Source organism: Argiope bruennichi, chromosome 5 (assembly GCF_947563725.1).
Source record: "Argiope bruennichi chromosome 5, qqArgBrue1.1, whole genome shotgun sequence".
NCBI lineage: Eukaryota > Metazoa > Arthropoda > Arachnida > Araneae > Araneidae > Argiope > Argiope bruennichi.
The window spans coordinates 75,916,614-75,937,430 of NC_079155.1; the positions used below are offsets into that span (position 1 = coordinate 75,916,614).

Below are 20,817 nucleotides of genomic sequence, written 5' to 3' on the forward strand. Positions count from 1 at the left end.
AATTTAAATATACAACAAAAGTGGTTGTATGTGCCAAAAGTTTTTAGAAATTGGAGAAAGGGGTCTTTATTTGTCTAAAAAGCGATGTAAAGAAAAAAAATCTTCTAGTTATTAAAGGATTTTCTTTCAATTTTGCAGATAGCTTAAGAAATATATTGCCTAGTTCCTGAACTAAAAGAAAAAATACTTTTCTATTCATAAATATTGGAGTTAGTCCAGTAAATAACATGAAATTTTCAACCTTTTTCACATTGTGAAGCACTAAAACCACCATAAGATGTTTTTAAATTAATAGATAGATTACTTATTCTCTAGTTCAGGAACTGCAGAACATATTGGAAGATCATTATATCAAATTTGAACAAAAAATGTGCATCAGATTTTCATTTATAAAAGTTTTTCATAAGAAAATTCTATCAAAGATTAGAATTTGAGAAACTACATCTAAACATGTAAAATAGCGTTAAAACATATATCAATGCAAATTTGGACATCAGTGTAAACAAAATTCTGATTGTTTTATAAAGAAAGAAACCTGCTCAAACATTAAGAATATTAAATAAAAAAAAAATCAAAATTTTGCAAAAAAGGCCTTTTTAACGTAATCACCTACTATCTTAAATAAATATCTAACAAAATGTCATGTGAAATAGAGAGGTTACGTGACGTCCATTATTAAAGCGATTTTTTTTCGCTCCTAATTACAATCAGTGATTTTGCAAATATAAATTGCGCCCAGGTCGTAGCATTATCTTTTTGTTTTTACATCATATTTTTCTTCAAAAGTGATACACTCTTACTTATGTTTTTCTTCATGGCGCGCTCTAAAACTAGCACCCAGGCCATCTATATCTCTCTCCCCTTGCCTCTCTGACACCAAGTCTCGGAACTAGTATTGAAGACTAGCATAGTATTCAATACTTTACACAGATTTAGCAGCATAAATTTAAAAAATACAGCAAACAATCAAACAAAACTACGAAAATTGATTTTTAAAAGAAGTAAAAAAAAGTGTTCTATTCAACAACATAAAAATTTATTTATATTTAAATTACAAATGACTTTTATGTGAAATGTACAGTTGAAGTAGTCATCAGGGTAAAATTCATTCTAAGTTCAAGATGCTGTTATCTGAAAAAAAAAAAAGTTATGTTATTGAGCATGCAATTTGTAAGGTTAAAAAATACTATATATGTAAAACTTAATTATTTTAATTCTTAATTGTTGTAATTCAACAGCTTAAATATTTTAATTCAAAAGAATTCTTAAATGCGAACGCAAATAATTAAACTAAATAAAATTGAATTTATAAATCTGAATGTCATGCATATATGTGGAGGCGCACAGTTTACTCTTCAAAACGCCACTAGATGGCAGTTCAGATGCTGCACGACTGTTGAGCTATTTTCACTCTGCAAAGTTGAACTCGATATTGCAATGCTACATTTTATTCCGGGAAGTAGGAAGTGTGCGCTCTTTCATATCTTCGTGTCTTTCTTTTTTTCTCTTAAATGTCTATGCCATACATCCTTTAACTATTCAACTTTTAAAATTTTTATAAAATTTTAAAATAAAAAAGTCTTTTGCAGCTTTAACATTTTGGAGCACTCTGCACCCATTTTTGTTCTTCCCCATCCATTACCACAAGTTTAATTTCTTTTAAAAGCTGAATCTAATAAAATAATTTTTAAGTGCAATAAAAAGTTTGTTTTTAATTCTGCCTATTGAAATTAAAATTATGTGAAATGTCAAATTGCAATTATTAATGAAAGAAAATTTATTTATATTTCAAAAACTTATAATGCAATTTTAAAGTAAATACAAATCATTGTGGTTCTATATATATGTATGCATCCCATTTCCTCTTTAACGACTGGATCAATTTTACTTACACACTTATTCTTTAAGATTAAAAAAAAAAAGAACACTACCTTTTCAAAATGCAAAAGTTATTTAAATATTTAGTTAATTGAAAATTAATTGAATTTTTGTTGCATTTTTGCAATAACTCCGAAGCAAATAATCTTACAAAAAAAAAACCCATCCCAATATTCAAAATTTTACCATTTCAATGATATCAATTTCCTTTTTGTATAATATTTCTTTCAAATGTTATTAATTTAAAAAAATGTGAAAACATTAAAATTAAGTCAACTTTGAATTATTCTACCACTACCTTTTAAAATTTCTCTTTTATTTTAATATATATGTCCTAAAAAGAAAATTGCATAATTTAATATTTTATTTAAAAAAATAAATTCAACGTTAAAAATATAAGACATGAAAGGAATTTAATCACGAGGAACTATATTCGAATAAATTCTCGAAAATTATTTCTGATCTATTAGTACAAGATACTGCATTTGTTTCATTATGTTTTTCATTATTCTGAACACGCTACAGTATAGCAAAAATATCGTAACAACATTGTTGAGCATTTTGTATTAATTGTCCTTTTTTTAGATGTCATACTATTAAACCTGTTTTGAATTATAGGAACATAATTGATAGCGAATTAAAATTCTAGTAGTTTTGCCATTTTTATAAAATCAGTGAGTTACTGATTTCGATTATAGTTTATATTGATCTTATTTGCACATTTTTTTTAATGATTTTGGTAAGTGGCGATCCTGCTATGGATTTTATAGTGTTCTTACATAACAAAATATCACATTTTTCTTCGGAAAAGCAAAGACATAATTTTGTATTTACTGTTCATCTACAAAGGATATTTTGCAATCAAATATATTTATTATATCATCTGATATAATAAATATTTAAGAAAATAATTACCAAAAAATGAAATTGTTTTATACCAAACGATTACCTACACTTTCCATAAAAAAAACCCTTCGATAATGTACGAATAACCTCTATACACAATTAAAAAAATTAAAATAGAAATGGAAACCCTGAATTTTTATCTTGAGTTAATTAAATTAGATTTCTCATCTCCTTGCTACAACATTAATCAAACATTCCTTGCAATCAAATACTATAATGTGTTAAATGTTAAAATAAAATTTTAATTTTATTATATGAATGCTATAAATTGTTAAATTTTAAATTAATAATTATGTATAAGTATCGTAAAACAGTCATAGACTAAATAGTGTTAAGAAATAATTATCTTTTCATGGCTTCAATTGCGCGAAACCTTTTAAGTTTTTTAATAGTAAAGTAAAAATTTCTGGCATTTGTTGTCCTTGAAATATCTTTAGACGAAAAAGGTTTAAAGAAAATAAATCAAATACAATTATAACATCTACATTACCACAGTAAGGATGAAGATGTGTGGTAGTGAGGTAAAATCGTCTGAAGAGAGGCAGTGGGCTATTGGATGATCTGTAATAGAATTCGTGGTTCATGCCCATGATGGCACAGTTCTGCCCATTCTTCTGGCACGATGAACAGTTTCCTGCCAAGAAAGACTCGTAATCAGGACACTCGACTCCTATGAACTCGCATTTACTTGGGTTGATGGACGCCTTATAGTACTGCACGGCATGCAAATGACTGCATATTCGGGGAATCAAAGAGATTGTGGCTATAGTAAGGAAAAAAGAATTGCGAGATCTTCAGTCAGAAATAGCATAAGATGATAAATTTCATCAAGAAAGAATTATGGGTATTTTCAATACGAAAGTCTATATGATTTGAAGATTTCAGTATGAAGCGGTATGGGATGCGCTAGGATAGAACCTGGGACCTTTTGGTTAGCAGTCCAGTAACTAACCGATTTTACCAAAACAGCTGTCCGGGGAGAAGCGCTTTTACTGCCTTATATGCAATTCACCACAAAAAAAAAATAATTATGGGTACTTTAATAAGAATAGTAACATTTCGTTCCAATATCCTGAGACGAGCACTTTACGACTATTCTATCTCAATAAGGGAAGAGACGGGGAACGACGTGCGCATTTCCAGAATTTACTTTATTGTTAAATGTAAACATCTCCTTTTTTCATCGTTCCTCTCACCCCTATTTTGAAGAATTAAACCCATCCTAACGATGCGCAAAAGCGAGGTGTGTTTTAGAATCCGTTGGCAAAGAATAATGTGACATCACTCCTACGAGAAAGAATTGTGAATACTTTTGTAAGAAGTAGTTCAATGCGAGATGACTTCAGTAGGGAACAGCAATATATTATGACTATTTTTGTGTGTGTTTTACGATATATAATTTTCGTTTAATAACAATTAAAGATTTTTCAAAAAGTGCTATTATCTGATCTTACAGACAGAAACTGGTTAAGTAAAATTTTTAAAAATCATACGTATAAAAAAAAGCAACCAAACAAAATTACCGTAAAGAAAATCAAGAGAGAAGAATGACTTGACTATGTGGGGCCTGCAACTGTCTTGCTGCGTTCCTCCATTGGGGTAGAAGTCAACGTGTCCCAATGGATTAATGTCACCCAGAACAACGCCTAGAACAAAGAAAACGAATTTAAAAAAATAGCGTGAAAGGAAAACATCTGTCCTTTTGTTTTACAATCTAGTCATCATAAATTGAGAGAGGTCAAAAAATGAAATGTATCAACAGTAAAAACTAAATAATAAATGCAGAAACAAGTTTATAAAAACATAATTTTATTAATGAACTAAAATAATATTTTAATAAAAAAATCTAGATAATTGAAAAAATAATAAAAGAGCAATGCACTCATAATACATTATCTATCTCAATAATATTATCTTCCCTATTTTTTTTTAATAAATCCCAATTTTTATTACATTTGTTATATGTTTTTAATTTAATCGCCGTTAAAGAATTTTCATTTTATGATATATATTATGACTTAATTTTAGCATTATTTTCAGAGCTACAGGGCTTTATATTTTTGATTTGACCTCCGTATTTTAAATTGAAAACCATTCCACTTTTCAGAACAGTTACAAAAGTGCATTATTTTCTATTTTTCAATCTAACATGCATCTTAATTTATTGTTTTAAATTTACGGAATTTTGATATCCACTTTTTTAAAATTCATTAATGGTGGCTCTTTTCATGAGCTTAAAAATTTAATTCGAATGTAACGGTTAATCCATAATTCAGTTTCGAAAATTAAAGAATGTTACATTCTCATAGGGAGCATAAAACTGCTCAAGATATCAGGACTCATGTAATCAAGAAAAATGAAAGAAAAATCATTTACAAAATTGCTTTTTTTTCAAACACATCTCATAATTGACAAATCATTTTAATACAGAAATGGACTGTTTGCCATGACGGATATATTCGCATTTTAACAAATGATTATAAAAGTAAAGAATAAAAAACATTTATGAACTTTAATAAGTTTATGTATCTTTTATCGATTAAATGGACCTAACTTAAAAGGGATGCAATTAATTGGTGTAATTTAAGTCCAAAGACAAACATTATCGATCACATCACCTAAGTTACAACTGCATATCTTACTCTGTATTATTTCGTCACGCCCTCTCTCCTGTTTGCAAAGCGTGGAATAAATTCAAAAATTAAATTGGTGCAATATTTCTGGCGTATTAAGGGAGCATGCATAAATTCAATTATTCCAACTACCTCCGAAAAATAGCAAAGAATTTGAGTTTGTGTGCACAGAGGACAATTCGATCAACATTGTGAAGCTACCGAAAAATATTCAAAATATAGTCTTATTTTAATGTGGTAATGTCAGGCATACTATTTGAAAACTGGGTGAAAAGGGAAGGTGAAAGGTGAAAAGGTTTGAAAATTCGTTTTAAACATTCTACAGGTCTTAGAAATATAACGTCCGTCACGAAATTATTCTTGAGAACTAGGCATTTATCAAAAAAGGATGTCTCAAAAAATTTAATTACCTTTTAATTAAAAATTAATCAAAATTAATGTTTTGCCTCAAACTTCGGAGCACATTATTGTACAAAAAACATTTTTAAGCCACATTAAAATTATACTGTTTCTCTAATAAATTGCTTTATACTGTTTCTCTAATCTTAATAAATTTTTAAAAATATTTAAAGTATATTGTACAACAATCTCATATTCTCGATTATATTATATACATTCTTGTTGTACACACTATGGCTATATAATTAGAAGTAAATAATAAAAAAAAGTAGAATTGAAATCAGAATGAATTAGATTTAAAAATAATTGTATACTTAATTGGAGATAAGCCAATTAAGTCTACAATATTACTATGTTCAAGATGTTTTAAAGCTTGAATTTTCTTAAATTTTTTTTTAAATTTGATATATTAAAATAATAAAAAAAATGTTAATAAAACTGTTCTTTCATAACAAATTAGTAATATTTTTCAAGCATTTTATTAATTTTGCCGTGTATAATTTGAGGATTAGAAACTAAAATCAATGAAATTATAACGATATTTCACGATTATTGGTTAAGCCACAAAAAACACTAAACTCTATTTTTTTATTTTAATTTTTTACTAAATAAATTTATAATTAAAAAAGATTTGAAATTATCATCTTTAATTTTACAGCAACTTCTGAATACTTTATGATGTTTTTTTTAAATAAATTTTTTCAAACATTTTTCTAAAAAAATGAAATCAGTGAGCTTTATTATTTCTTACCTACTTGCGTCCCTCCATTTGTATGGATGACGTCGACAAGATTAGCGTCCGTCGGATCCAATTTCTCGGATCTCGTCATGTTCTGAAAAGGAGCCAAAGCAGGGTCTAGAGCTGTCGGCAAACAAAACATTATTTGGAAACACTATTCCAAAATCTGAAGGGAAATTTGTTAAAATTATTAAATACCGAAACGCTCTCCTTAGCTGGAAAGAAAGGGTTTCAGCGGAAAGTTCAAGTCATTATATTAACGTCCCGTTTTAAAACAACACGAGGGCTATTTTGGGACGGACCTCGTAATTTTGAACCATTCTCAAATGATGAGGACAATACCTGAGCCGGCACCCCCTCTCCAAGCTTCCACACCACACCACACTAGTTGGAGGACGTTTGATCTTGACGGATTTAACGTGCACCAGACCAGCTTACACGATAGTTTTTCAATGGAATCGGGTCTCGGACATGAAACCCTCCAGTTCCGAAGCCGTGACCTTACCAGCAGGCCACCGCGGCTCTCGGGTTCAGCGAGAAAGAATATTGTATAAAATGGTAAATAGTCTACATTAGAGAAATTAGGACTCAAGTGTTCGTTTTGAGTCCTAGAACTCAAGAACGAGAGTCGTTAAAATCTTGATGCTTTGGTATTATTCCATATCAGTTAATCAGTTATTGTTGGAATAATTTGAATGCATAAGAATACAGATCAAATTTTATTTCTGATGGATGCTGTTTTATTTTTCATCATATTTAAAGATGCATACACACTTGAAAATCGAATGGTTATCGAACCACTCATAAGCCGACCCAGAAAATTATTTTTAAAACAAATCCAAAGTGAACTATTAAAATGAAGGGAACACAATGGCAGACATCAGTCATCTCTTAAAATTAACACAAAAGGCATTAATTGGACATTGGAATAGTTTCAAATCTGCAAATTGGAAAATTGCAAACACTTACACATTTGAAATGTATTCGCCGAAATTAATTAATTCGCTTTTATATTCGCTGAAAATCAGACAGAATTTTGTTTCGCACTTTTGGTTGATACCAAAACACTCTTATATTCCAGCAAACAGTATAAATGTGGAAATCGGAAATTTATCAAAATCTCGAATTTGAATTGCCGATTACAATATTTTTTTCTGTATTTTTACATGATAAAGTAAAAAAAAGGAGAAAAAAACCCTTATGTGTAAAATATTTTTTTTGTGTGTGAACTCATTGAGGTTTGAAACATGGAGTTTCATAAATTTAATTTTAAAAACTTTAAAAAATAGAAATCTAAATGCTGTAAACGTTTGATTTTAAAAACACCAAAAAGCCTAAATAATAAATATTAAGTTCTTCAAAAGACTAGTTGAATATGATATAAGATTTATATACAGTATATTTGTCTTCCTAATTGGATATGACAAACTCATTCTGTAGAAAGTAGTCTGTCTGCCAGTATAATTTAGTGTCAGCCACAATTTCCGAATTGCAACCTTAACCGCTTGAGTTTAAAAACCATGTAACCTTTCATCTTTCAGCCCAAATTTTTCCTCTGTCCATGTCTTTAGATCCCCTTAAAAATTATTTTGCGGATATAATTTGTCTATAGAAAACAGAACATAGAAGTTGAGAGACATCAACGGTTGACCACCCAACCATGACAGTCTTCTCCCAGAAGACACGCAAAACACGCATTTGTAGATTGCAGAACTAAATGTAAAGCAACAGTAGAGGACTACTTCGAGAAGCATTTTAAAAACAAGCTTTCGTGTTATCAAACTATTGATAAAAACAGTTTTTCCTTCAAAAATGTAGATAATTCCGAAATTTTAGGAGAGTATAACTTCCTTGAGCTCTGCTACTAATGTATAGAAAACCCTTCCTAATGTATAAAATATATTAAAAACGCATTCATATCACATATTTTCTCAATGTTTCTTCAAAAAGCTAACAAACATGTTGAAGAACAGATATTTTTTGTCGTGTGCTTCATCCATAAGTGGCCCATCTTTGAAAACGTTTAAAACATCATGTAAAATCACATTTTGAATTTTTCTCGGTACGAGGAAATGAAAGATGATAAAAAAAGTAATAAACCAGAAAAATGAAGTATTTAATTACCTGTAATCCTCCTTATATTCTTAACGATTTTTCCAGCGAAGCCAGCAATGTGGGCACCGAAACTGTGGCCTATTAAATGGAAGTTATCAGGGCCTACTCCAGATTGTTTCTGAAAAATGTTAACATTTTTTTTTTAACTTTTCGTTGCGTAGTTTTTTTATCATGTGGAAGTTTTAATTTTGATCAAGTACATATGAACTTACCAGTCATGCCACGCTCATGTCAGTCATAGCCTTTAGGATAAATATCATTGTATGCTTGGAAAATTCTACTTGATATACATTCAGTTTTATTATAGTAGCGGTTGTTCCAATGAGGTGGCATCCTCTGATATAATTTTCTCAATTTTAATTTTATTTATTTAGTTATTTTTTCACACTAAAAGTTAAATAAACAACTGAAATGATTTTAAAAAATGTAAAATCTAAGAAAGGAAGCCGAAAATGAATCAATGAAGTGACAAACATTTGATGATGCAAGCAATTTGTGTTTGAAAAAATTAATATTCCCTAGTCATGTATCCCTAAGTGAATCGCAAGAAATGGGTTCAAAGGGGAAAAAATTTTTTTGAAATCTTTAATCTTTTTTCCCCTCAAGAATTTAGCAGCGACTTGTCATGAAATTTTGCAGCTCAGGTTTGGCGCTTTAATGTATCCACGACTAATTTTTTTTAATTATTATTATCATTACTTCAAGTCTGCTTTGATTTTTATCCAACAGAACCGAACTGCTTTAATACGTATCCTTTTAACTTGTGTTTTGTTTTAAATTTCTTAAATACCATACATATTATCATAATTAAAAACCTTGAGATATATACAAGTAAAACTGTTGCTTGGTCTTTTTAAAATTGCATCGAGGAAAAAAAATTGCAGCAATGTTTGTTTTTGAATTGAGTTTCGGCAGTTCAGGAATCATAATAGTGGATTCCACTAACGTCTTCTATTTAGAAAAATTCGATTACTGTACGTTGAGTCTGTTTGAAGGAGAAACAAGACTAAAATCATTTGTTTTGCCAGATTTTTTTCATATAAAGATCCACTGTCACCAAACTTTTATATCGGGTCTCTCCAACACACATAGTCATTTATAATTCAGCGAAATTTCAAGGTTCCGTAATGAAAATAACACCGAAATTTAGCAGAAACAATGATAAATAATGTAAAATAACACTGCTAGAATCATGATCTCACTTTAATTTGGGAGTCTAATAAATAATAACTTCAGTAAACTTCAACAGATTAAAACAAAAAGGTGCAGACTCTAAAATTAACTTTTTTAAAACTTTTGTTCTTTGACTTTTAATAATTTCCATAATACTATTGGGTTGGCAACTAAGTAATTGCGGATTTCACTCATAGATGGCTTCAGTTGAATTTTTAGGTTTGTAGACGTAGTACAAATGTAAAACACATTTTGTTATTTGATAGTTGGCAATTCAGCTGTCAATCAGTAAAAAAAGTTTTTTTGATCGGTTGCATAGTTTTCGTTTGGCGTTCGTTGAAAAATGGAAAATCAAAAGGAACATTTTCATTATATTTTGCTTTTTTATTTCCGCAAAGGGAAAAACGCATCGCAAGCTCATAAAAAGTTATGTGCTGTTTATGGTGACGAAGCCTTAAAAGAACGGCAGTGCCAAATTTCGTTCTGGTGATTTATCACTCAAAGATGAAAAATGCTCTGGTCGTCCAGTTGAAGTTTATCACGACCTAATCAAAGCAATAATCGATTCGGATCGTCACAGTACAACACGTGAGATTGCAGAGAAGTTTCATGTATCACATACATGCATTGAAAATCACTTAAAAAGACTTGGCTATGTTCAAAAACTAGATGCATGGGTTCCTCACGAACTGAAAGAAACGCATTTAACGCAACGCATTAACAGCTGCGATTTGCTAAAGAAACGTAATGAAAATGATCCATTTTTAAAACGACTGATAACTGACGATGAAAAATGGGTTGTTTACAACAATATCAAACGGAAAAGATCGTGGAGCAGGCCGGGTGAACCAACTCAAACAACACCAAAAGCTTATATTCATCAAAAGAAGGTTTTGTTATCAGTTTGGTGGGATTACAAATGAATTGTCTCCTTTGAACTCTTACCACCCAACCGAACGATCAATTCTGATGTCTACATTGAACAACTAACGAAATTAAACAATGCAGTTGAAGAAAAGCGGCCCGAATCGACAAATCGAAAAGGTATTGTATTCCATCATGACAATGCAAGGCCACACATATCTTTGGTCACTCGGCAAAAATTATTGGAGCTTGGTTGGGATGTTTTACCACATCCACCATATAGTCCTAACCTTGTACCATCTGATTACTTTTTGTTTCGATCTTTACAAAAGTCCTTGAATCGTAAAAATTTCAATAATGATGATGATGTCAAATCGTACCTGATTCAGTTTTTTGCTAATAAAAACCAGAAGTTTTATGAACGTGGGATTATGATGCTGCCTGAAAGATGGCAAAAGGTCATTGATCAAAATGGGCAATACATTACAGAATAAAGTTATTTAGTTCCATGAAAATATTGTCTTTGATTTTCAAAAAAAAATCCGCAATTACTTAGTTGCCAACCCAATACATTATGAGGAAAACATATTTCATCTGAAAACCAACCACTTTCTTAACCTATGATTAAAATTTAAAGGAAAAATTAATTAATTTGGACTAAATTATCAATTCAATTCAGCAACACATTTTTTTTTAAGAAGCAGCTTGATGTACTACATAATCCTGATCTAAAAAATCGTTTTGAAATGTTAAAACGTCTTCAGACAGAATTTAAGAAATCAAAACTTTTTACCATTATATTCTGCAACAAAAATGCAAGCTGCTTGCCAACGAGTTTTGTGTTTTCAGCACTGTCTATGTAGTTGGGACCGTTTCCCCAAGTCCAATCGACCAGTATCACATTGTACGGCCCTCTCTTGAAAAGTTCTCGCTTCATTTCCTGATTTAAAAAAATATTCAAAAAGTCAGAAAAATTTGAAACCCTTTTTTTTTTTTTTTTTCATAAAAATATACAAGTACACATGGATAGTGCCAAAATTTCCTTTATTAGCATTGTGCAGCAAGATGAATAAAAAAGAATAAATTCAAAATACTTTGACATCTTCCCCATTTGCTTATACCATTAACGCTAAATTAGTTTTAAAAAAACAGATTTCTTTTAAATTATGATAGAAATATCAAAATTAAGAAAATTGTAAAGTAAATTAAAATCTTTAATATATCTTATAAATTAAAAAAATTAAGAAAAATTATCGAAAAATGCATAAAAAATCATTAAAAAAGATTTTTTTTAGAAAAATATTTTTAAAAATCTCTTAAAATGTAGTAAAATATCAAAAAAAAAAGTTATTTTCAAATTCAATCTATTACCTTGAACCATTATACAACAGATAATTGTATTTATAACTAAATTAGCGCCAACCACCTATCTCCTTCTACTTGCTCTTCTTTCGTGAATTTATATTTTTTTTAAAATTTCTAGAAATTCGCAAAATGAAGGGGAACTTACTCTTTAATACCGAAGGCGACGTCATACTTTTATTTTGTATTTTCCCCAAATAAATTATAGAAATATAGCCTCTTGGGACAACTTCAATGCATTGGGAACGAGAATTTTGGCTCTCCACAATTTGTTAGCGAAATATAAACACTTTGTACACGATGTTACATATGCAAGGTGATGCATGCAAGTCCTTTAAATTTAAAATGGTATTTTGTATAAACAGAAAAGTGACAGTACCAATAGTAAAGCGACTATAACTGAATTTATTGATAAAAGTTAGAGAGCTCCTAAAGGCGGAATAAGGAAGTTACTAAAAAGAATTAAAAAATAATGCAGATAGGTCAAAAAATCGAATAGAAAAATGTACACTGTACTAAAAACCACATGAAAAAGTTTCATGGATTTATCTGTAAATTGGCGGCGATATATATCATGTAAAAATTATAAACTTTCTGTGAAATGAAAAAAATTTAAAAATGTATTCTCCAGTATTGCACTCTCCCACCCCCGAGTATGTTTTACAGATTTAAATATTTTTTTATTGTTTACTTTCTTCATTGCTTAAATTTCACATCAATGTTACTTAACTTGGAAAAACTACATTATGGTATCGGACACACAGAAAGTTCATAATTTTAATTGCAAATATCTCCGCCAATTTTACCGATAACCACGTGAAATTTTAGTTTTTATTATAATATACAGTGGACATTTTTCTAATTGGATGTTTTGGCTGATCTTTTATATTTTTCAGTTATTTTTATAAAGCCCTTATTTCGCGGATAGGGACACGGTAATCTGTCCCGATAAATTCGACATAGTCACTTTATTATAGATATGCTACTTTCCTGGCTATAGAAGATGCTATTTTGAATTTAATGGACATAAAAGAGCTTTACATTTCACGCTATATTCATGTAGACAAAGTGAGAGAATGCATACAGATTATCTTGAAAAAGAAACATTTTATTATACGATTAAAAAATATTCGATCAATAAATCAAAACTTCTTAACTGTAGAAAACAATTTCTTCTTTCAGTTTTTAAACGAGTTACGAAAATGATAAGGATAAGCTAGCTGTAAAACAATAAAACAGACTAACTCCATTTGAAACTTCAAATAATGACTTACTCTCATCCAAGCTGATCTACAGACACCATCCAGGAAGCCATGGATGAAGATTTCTGTCTTCAGCTTCGGATCAAAAAGAGTGTTGTTTGGTAAACCATAGTCGCATTTGTGCAAAAACTCGGGGTGCCGAGGACTGAGAGGAGTGAAGAGAAAAGCCAGAGTCTTTCTGGATGGATCGAAAATGTCTGCTGTTTGATTCGAAAAGACGTCCTGAAAAATTTTATCGTTGCACAGAGATGTGTTTAATGGTCGAAAGCAAAAAGCAGGATCCTGCTGTAGTATCTTCTTGACAAAGGCACTCTGTAGTACAGCCAAACCTGAAAGAAATACTGAAGGTTCGATTTAAAAAATCAAAATTTAATTAACAAGAATGCTGTGAATTTCCATAATAAAATGCTTTATTTGGTGTTCCCTGGAAGCAAAATGTTCCTCTTTCACATGTTACATTTTTTTGCCAACTGTCTTCTAATAAAATCGTTTAAAAGCTGAATTACTCTCGTTCCATGACCACCAGAATTTCCAAATCTTTCACCAATGGATATCTTGCTGTGAAAATGTTTGGAATTCTGAGCATTCAATTTGAAAATTATATTTGATTTGATGCTATTAAAAAGCAAGTTCAACAAATCATCATGGTACATACTTTAATGCTATATATCATCTTTCACATGCAAAAACTCGTTATGTGTAAAGGCAAACACATCGAAAAATTGGAAAATATTTTCACTGCCACCTCTTTGACCTTATTGTTTTTTTTTTTTTTTTCTTCTTCTTCTTCTTAATCTCTAATTCAATCTTTTGCAGGTAGTTTTCAAACTCTATTTATAATTTTTTTCGTTATTTCATCAAGAAACACTTCAGAGAAAGGAACGAGAACCTTCCGTTGTGATAATTGGTTTTCGTTTCCCTGGTGTGTACTGCTTCCAGTATAATAAGATTACTCGTGGCTTGTTCATTGAAAATCTCTATTAGAAGAACCAATTGCATTCTTTTTAAAAACTCATTTTATTCTCCCATTAAATGTATTAATTATTTACAATAAAATTTCTGAAAAGCTGAAAATGTAAATAATTTATTTTTAACATGTAACCCTTTTTCCACATTTAACATCAGCTTAAAAATTAAAAGTCGGCTGTCGTATCATAAAACATAAATACAAACGGAAAATAAAATCAAGAGATCCATATTTCAAAAAGCCAAATAACTGCCAACTCTGATGTGTGCTTGTGCTAATTTTGTGCTATAAAAAGTGTTTCAGAAATTACAGACCGCATATGTGAAAATCATAAACTAGCAGTAGGCCAATCTTTTTTTCTCTAGTCTAAATTTGTTTCAAATTTTATTAAAATCCTTTCATTTCAATAGTTATGAAAAAGTAAGTTTGCCGTGTTGATACTTACAATTTTATTCAGTGTTTCCATTTTGTTATATTCTTTTACTACGCATCGATTTCTTTTTCATAGAAATACACTAATACTCATAGAAAAAAAGTAAATATATTTTAGGAACTACCCCAGGTCTAACTGAAAATGGTATGTAGCATACATAAATCGTCATTGTCCTTAAACTGCACCACTAGAGTCGGCATTTTTACTACTACCCTCCCCTTCCCCGTGATCCTCCGGCACCTCTCCAAGGTGATATGCTCGTGCCATCTTTGACCTTCGAGGTTTACGTCACATCGAAGTATTTTCACAGAGCTACGAAGGTATACCCGCCATGCGAGCGGCGATATTGTTATAATTAAAAATGATTTGGGGCAGGACACGTTAAGGGCCGTGGGAATAAAGCTTTAGAAATTTGATTGTCTCTTTGTCGTCTCTCTGTGGTGTATTTCCAACTAGGCAATTATCTAGGACCGCAAAATAGAGAGGAGGCGCAAGTAAGTTGTTTAAAAACTTTATTTATTGCAAAATCAATAAATTTGCCTAAAATGCAAATTAAATGAATGATAAAATATCAGGATAATATTTTATCATTCATTTATGAAGTATAATTGATTAAGTACCCTATATGTTTCATCGCGTTCACTTATTTATTAGAAAATTTATAAAAACAAATGTCTGTTTTAATATTATTATGTACGAATGTAGATGTTGTTCATTCTTAACAATTAATAATTAAATTAACACAAATACATATTCACAAAGTTAATGAAATAACCGAAAATAAATCATTGACATGTTGGAATCCTTCTGTTTAACTATTTAGTGAGAAACTATTTAGTAAGGCAAAAGTTTGTTAACCCTTTCTAGGGCCGTGGGAAGTATGCTTCCCACCAAATTTATCAATCTTTGTATGAAATTATATAGGTTGGCATTAGTTCTGACAAATTTTTTTAGAAAGACAGAAACTTAGATGCTTCAGTTCTTTATTTTACACAAAATGATGTGTTTTCATTTGATACTTAATTATTAATTAACCAAATTAATTAATCAGTCAAATTAAATTTATCTAATAAGCTAAATGAATCCCTTTTCTTATTCTAATTTCAAGCCTAAAAATATTTTAACATAATATGACTAGAAAAAAATGGCCCTTTTAAAGGGTAAATTGAATTTTCTCACGGTATTTCACACCGTGGTTTACAAAATTCCCAAATTTCATTCCACTAAATTTCTGACCTTGGAAACACCAGATATCTACATTCAATCCGCGAACTGTATTTAATCTGAAATATGCCATCCAACATGAGAATGTTATTGCCCTGATACGTGCTTTAATGATATATGACACGATGACATTTGCAGTATGCGAAATGTCACGAAAGTGAAAGAGATCGTTTTTGCGTGTATACTGTAAAATACTTGAATCTAACATTTTATTCTATTACTTTGAATGGTGTGATCAGTTAAAGTCTTGATTATTCAAAAAGTGGTTTTTTTTTTTTTCTTTTTTTTTTTTTTTTTTTGCAAAATTAACCTGCATTTTGCAATTTATTATTATATTTACAATAGAAAATTTTAATCAATTTTTCCCAATCTATCTATCAAATAGCACTTTTTATATGAAAAAATAATTGATTACCTAAACATTATAATCTACTAAATATTGTACGATCATCAAGAGTATACAACAAAATTTTAAAATTCTAGCATTCGAGAAAGTAAGTAAAAAGAAAAAAAATTGCATAAAAGAACACAAAAATATTAAAGCAACATATCGACTTTTTTTAACAGAACTTAATCCTTAGAGAGAGAAAAAAAATAAATGCCCAATTTCTTGCATCAAAACATTAATATGGTTAAATGGTTCATATTTAAATTCCCTTTTAATACATGCATTCATTCATTATATTGCATAACAGCATGTTCATTAAGATAAACTTGTTTTGCTTTCAGAATCAAAAGAAAGAATGCGTCTAACATCAGCCATGAGGAAGTAGTAAGAGCCACCTGGGATGCGGAAGTGATTCTTAACCAGCCATTTAATCATAAGGAAAGCTACCTAGAAAAAAATTTCGCAACAATGATGTAGGTTTATCTCTGAGTTACTTCTACTACGGAGTTAGGGCACGTAATCCCTTGTGCAATTTCTTTTCTTTCATCGAGCATAAATATCCTTTGTTGTTTATGTTGTCATCTTTCATTTGACTTATCTGTTAATCGATAGCATGAAGTATGGCCAAATCATATTAGCTTAAGTGTGTTTCTGAAGGCTTACATCAGTGGTAACACAATAGGTACATTTCGTATTCCGTTTCATAATATAGGGAAGAGAAATAAGTTTCCAATTAAGATTTCTCCCGATTGACCAATTGGTCTAAAATTTTAGAGATCTGCAATTCGCTAAGTCCATTTACCAAATTTCAATCATCTTGCTTGTTATATTTATGAAATATCATAGATACATGCACATGGATAAACATAAAAGTAATAAATCTAAAGAGAGAGAGAATATAAATTTAGTTCAAAATTGAACGCAGATCTATGAATTTGGTACAGAGATTGTACTAAAAATTCATTCATCAAGATCATTGTGTTGATGAATTAATGCGATGTACATGGGCGGATAGAGACATGGCAATCTTGATTTCATTTAAAATTCGATACAAATCAGCAGTTTTGATATTAAAGATCGCAGTCGATAGGTGCGTTTAATTTCTAAAAGATAGCAAATATAAACAAAGATGATGTTAAATTTAAAGTTATAATTTTTATAATTTTAAATATTTTTCTATCTTTAAAAAAAATTGTAAAGAAAAGAAAATTTCAAATGTTTCCCGATCATCATCATATTTAATTTCGTTAAAGTTGCAGTTATTTTTGAGGAAGAAAATAAAGAGAACATAATTGCTGCTCATATGAAATGTCAATACCTAGATTGTAACCAAACACTAAATAGAAATATCAACCCTTTAAAGAAGGGCAGCCATAAAAAACTTTTTAGTGTAAAATTTGTTTTGGTCGTGTTCACATGCAGACTTAAATCGAAGACAGATTTTTCCAAATTTTTTGAATGTTTGGTTTGGTTTGGTTTTATGGCGCAAGAGCCAAATTTTTTGAATGATTCTTCAACATAAATTAAACCTCGAGGTCAAAGTTTTTTTTTTAATTTTTTTTTATTTCCTCATCGTTTTATCTTTGTGTTTTCACAAGCGAGAAAATAAATTATTATATAATTCTTTCAGAAAAACATCATGTAAAGTGCTTAGGATGTTTCATATTTTTTCTTTATTTCTGGTAAACATGTTTTACATTTTTGTTGAATTTTATGTAATTTTTAGAGAACCATTCGGTAATCGTCTGAAGGAAACTGGTCACTGATACAATAATTTTTGTTCTAAATAAAAAAATTATATTCATTATATCAATTTTTTTGAAAAAAATGTAATAAGTTTAAGTTAAGATGATAAGCAATAAGTTTTCGTTAATATTTTTAAAGTTGTAAGATAATTTTATCATGTGCCACTGTGATTAGCTTAGACAATAAAGATCCGTAACGTAACAAATTAGGGACAAAAAGAGAAAGGTTCTCTTTACGATATTGCTTATGATGATTGTATTTCAGAGGTTATTTTTGGTAGAATAATTCCGATCCCGAAATAATCCGAACTTTCTCATCGTGACATATTTTCCAAATTATCCGTCTAATACGCGCAGTAGAAAGAATAATTCTATAACTAATATACGTGATCACCTTATATCATGATAGTGTGAAATTAACTCACGCTTATTTAAATTTTATATAAATATACACTTTCTTTTACTAATAATCGTATATAGATAAAAGTTTAAGATTTTGGCTTATAAGATGATTAATTGCTTCTTCATTAAAATAAAATAATGAGCCAATGTTGTTCATAAAAGTTTTTAATTTCTTTCCAAATTATCACATCTTTACAAGAGTTGATATTTCCATACATTACAATTAAATAAATTTCAGAATCATAATTTTGGAAATTATTTCCAAAATTCTGAAAATGAAATAAAATTCCACTTTTAAGAATTAAAATTATCTATTGAAAATTCCAACTATTTTTATTTCAAATTATTGTTAACAGAAATTTCGTCAGTTTATTTTTTTTTAATTAGATTAGAATTTTATTCTTTAAGTTATAATATTCAGAAAGTAACAAAAATGTCAAGCGAAAATTCCGTAAATTCGAATGAAAATTGAAGCTTCTATGAATGAGAACTTAGTTTATGATTTTAATTTGGAAGATGCTAAATTTTGTCACAAAATCTTCAATTTCTAAGGTGGAAAGTCTGAATTTAAATGACTGATTTATAAATGAAATTTCTGTAAAACATTGAAAAAAAAATTGGGGGGGGGGGGAGGAAGGGCATGTTAATTTACCAAAAGTATTATTTTATTCATATGAGATATGACACTGGGAAATGATTTTAGTTAAAAAAAAAAAAGAGTTTAATTTTACGAAATTCTACTATGACTCTCTCACAAGCGGAAACAAATTATTAGAAGAAAATTATGCTTTTAAAATATTAATTCCAAACAAGCAGTAAAATAACTTTTTCATCCAAAAGTTTTTGAAAAGAAACTCTTTTCGACAATTTGTGAAATCCAAATTTAGATTCAGTTTTATTATTTCAAAGCTCTTATCATGTTTTATATCAACAATTTTAATATCCGTTTCGAAACATTTTGTTAAATATTTTTTTTATATTTTATCAATATTCTATTAGATCCGATTTTTTAGCCAAAAAGACTTTGAAAAAAATCTTGTTCCATAACCAAAGTGTTGTCATTCAATATATTTTTTGAAACAAAAATGGCAAAGTTTTCGAGGGATTTTTAACTCGATATATGGAGTTTATTATATCATATTTAATAGGTCGTCCCAGAAAATGAAAGATGACATCGATTGTCCTATAATAAAAAGTACATCACTTACCCTCAGCGCTGCTGGTTACCATCCATGCCAAACAAAGCCAATGAAACATTCTAAAGAAGCAGTACTCCTTTCAAGGAACATACAAAATATTCTTCTGAATCAGGAAGAGATTTCGATTCTTTTGCCACCTCTTTTCCTTTTTACGCCCGAGGCCCGTCCTGATTCACTGGTTGAAACCAAAAGTGAAACTCCAACCCCCATATCAAGAACATTCGAACTAAATGTACAATATCTCAGGTCAGCGCACAAAAAGAACTTGTTTCGCAGAGTCTGTTGAAATTCTTTTCCGTTAACCTGACACACAATATGTGATGAAATCAATGTTCTTCCTAAAATTTGACCTTGGACTTCGGAGCGGAACTTTTATCTTTCCATCTTCAGTATAAAGGCGGATAAAAAAATTCTGCAGGCGATTTTGATTTAATTAGCTCGACTTTAATTGCCTCTTCTGAATTGACCCCGATACGCTTCACATATTATGTCATCATAATTTTCTAACCGAAGGTGAAGCAGGACAAAAATTATGATTATCATCGTTTAGTAAAAGTATTTAACGATGAAATTAAAAGTAGTAAACAATAAGCAGAATGATAAATAAACTCAGAAGGAATAGGAAAGGAGTAATAGATTTTAAGACAAATTTAAGGGGGAAATATTTGAAATTTAATACATAAAACCTATCTTGTTTAAAATTTCTTTTCCGTGGCAATGTTTTTATAGCCACTTTTTGTATGGAATAAAGCAGCCAGATGCCTGGATTAACCGGGAATTTCTGAGAGATTTTTCTTTTTTCATGTCCCGGATCGAGAAATTGTCTAGTTGTTTCATATTAATTCCTTTGAAAGCCTACTAATTCTAGGAATATTGATTAAATTTAATTCCTTTTAAATCTCTTATGTATGACTGACTTTGATATTCATGATTTAGTCAAAAAAGTAGTCTTAAACATGAAATTAGGATATACATTAGAAGGGTATTGTTTTAATAACCTTTCATTTGTTTTATTTATTGTATAAATGAATTTTTTTAAATGGGTCCAGTCCCATAACATGTTGGTGCTAGAAAAAATGTCGCTGTCCGTTCCATGTATCTTCTGTTTTTCGCGGATGCTGTAACTTC

At 29.7% G+C, this 20,817-nt stretch overlaps 1 protein-coding gene across 1 annotated transcript; it reads right to left on the reverse strand.

The window, feature by feature from the left end:
- Window positions 1-1,022: 1,022 nt before the first annotated feature.
- LOC129968854 (pancreatic lipase-related protein 2-like) lies at window positions 1,023-19,963 on the reverse strand. Its single transcript, XM_056083154.1, has 8 exons — window positions 19,699-19,963; window positions 13,344-13,660; window positions 11,501-11,647; window positions 8,680-8,788; window positions 6,568-6,678; window positions 4,308-4,430; window positions 3,275-3,547; window positions 1,023-1,131 (listed from the first exon to the last, which is right to left on the reverse strand). Exons 1-8 carry the CDS (start codon window positions 19,745-19,747, stop codon window positions 1,106-1,108), a joined length of 1,155 nt encoding a protein of 384 aa, XP_055939129.1. The 5' UTR covers window positions 19,748-19,963; the 3' UTR covers window positions 1,023-1,105.
- Window positions 19,964-20,817: the final 854 nt, after the last annotated feature.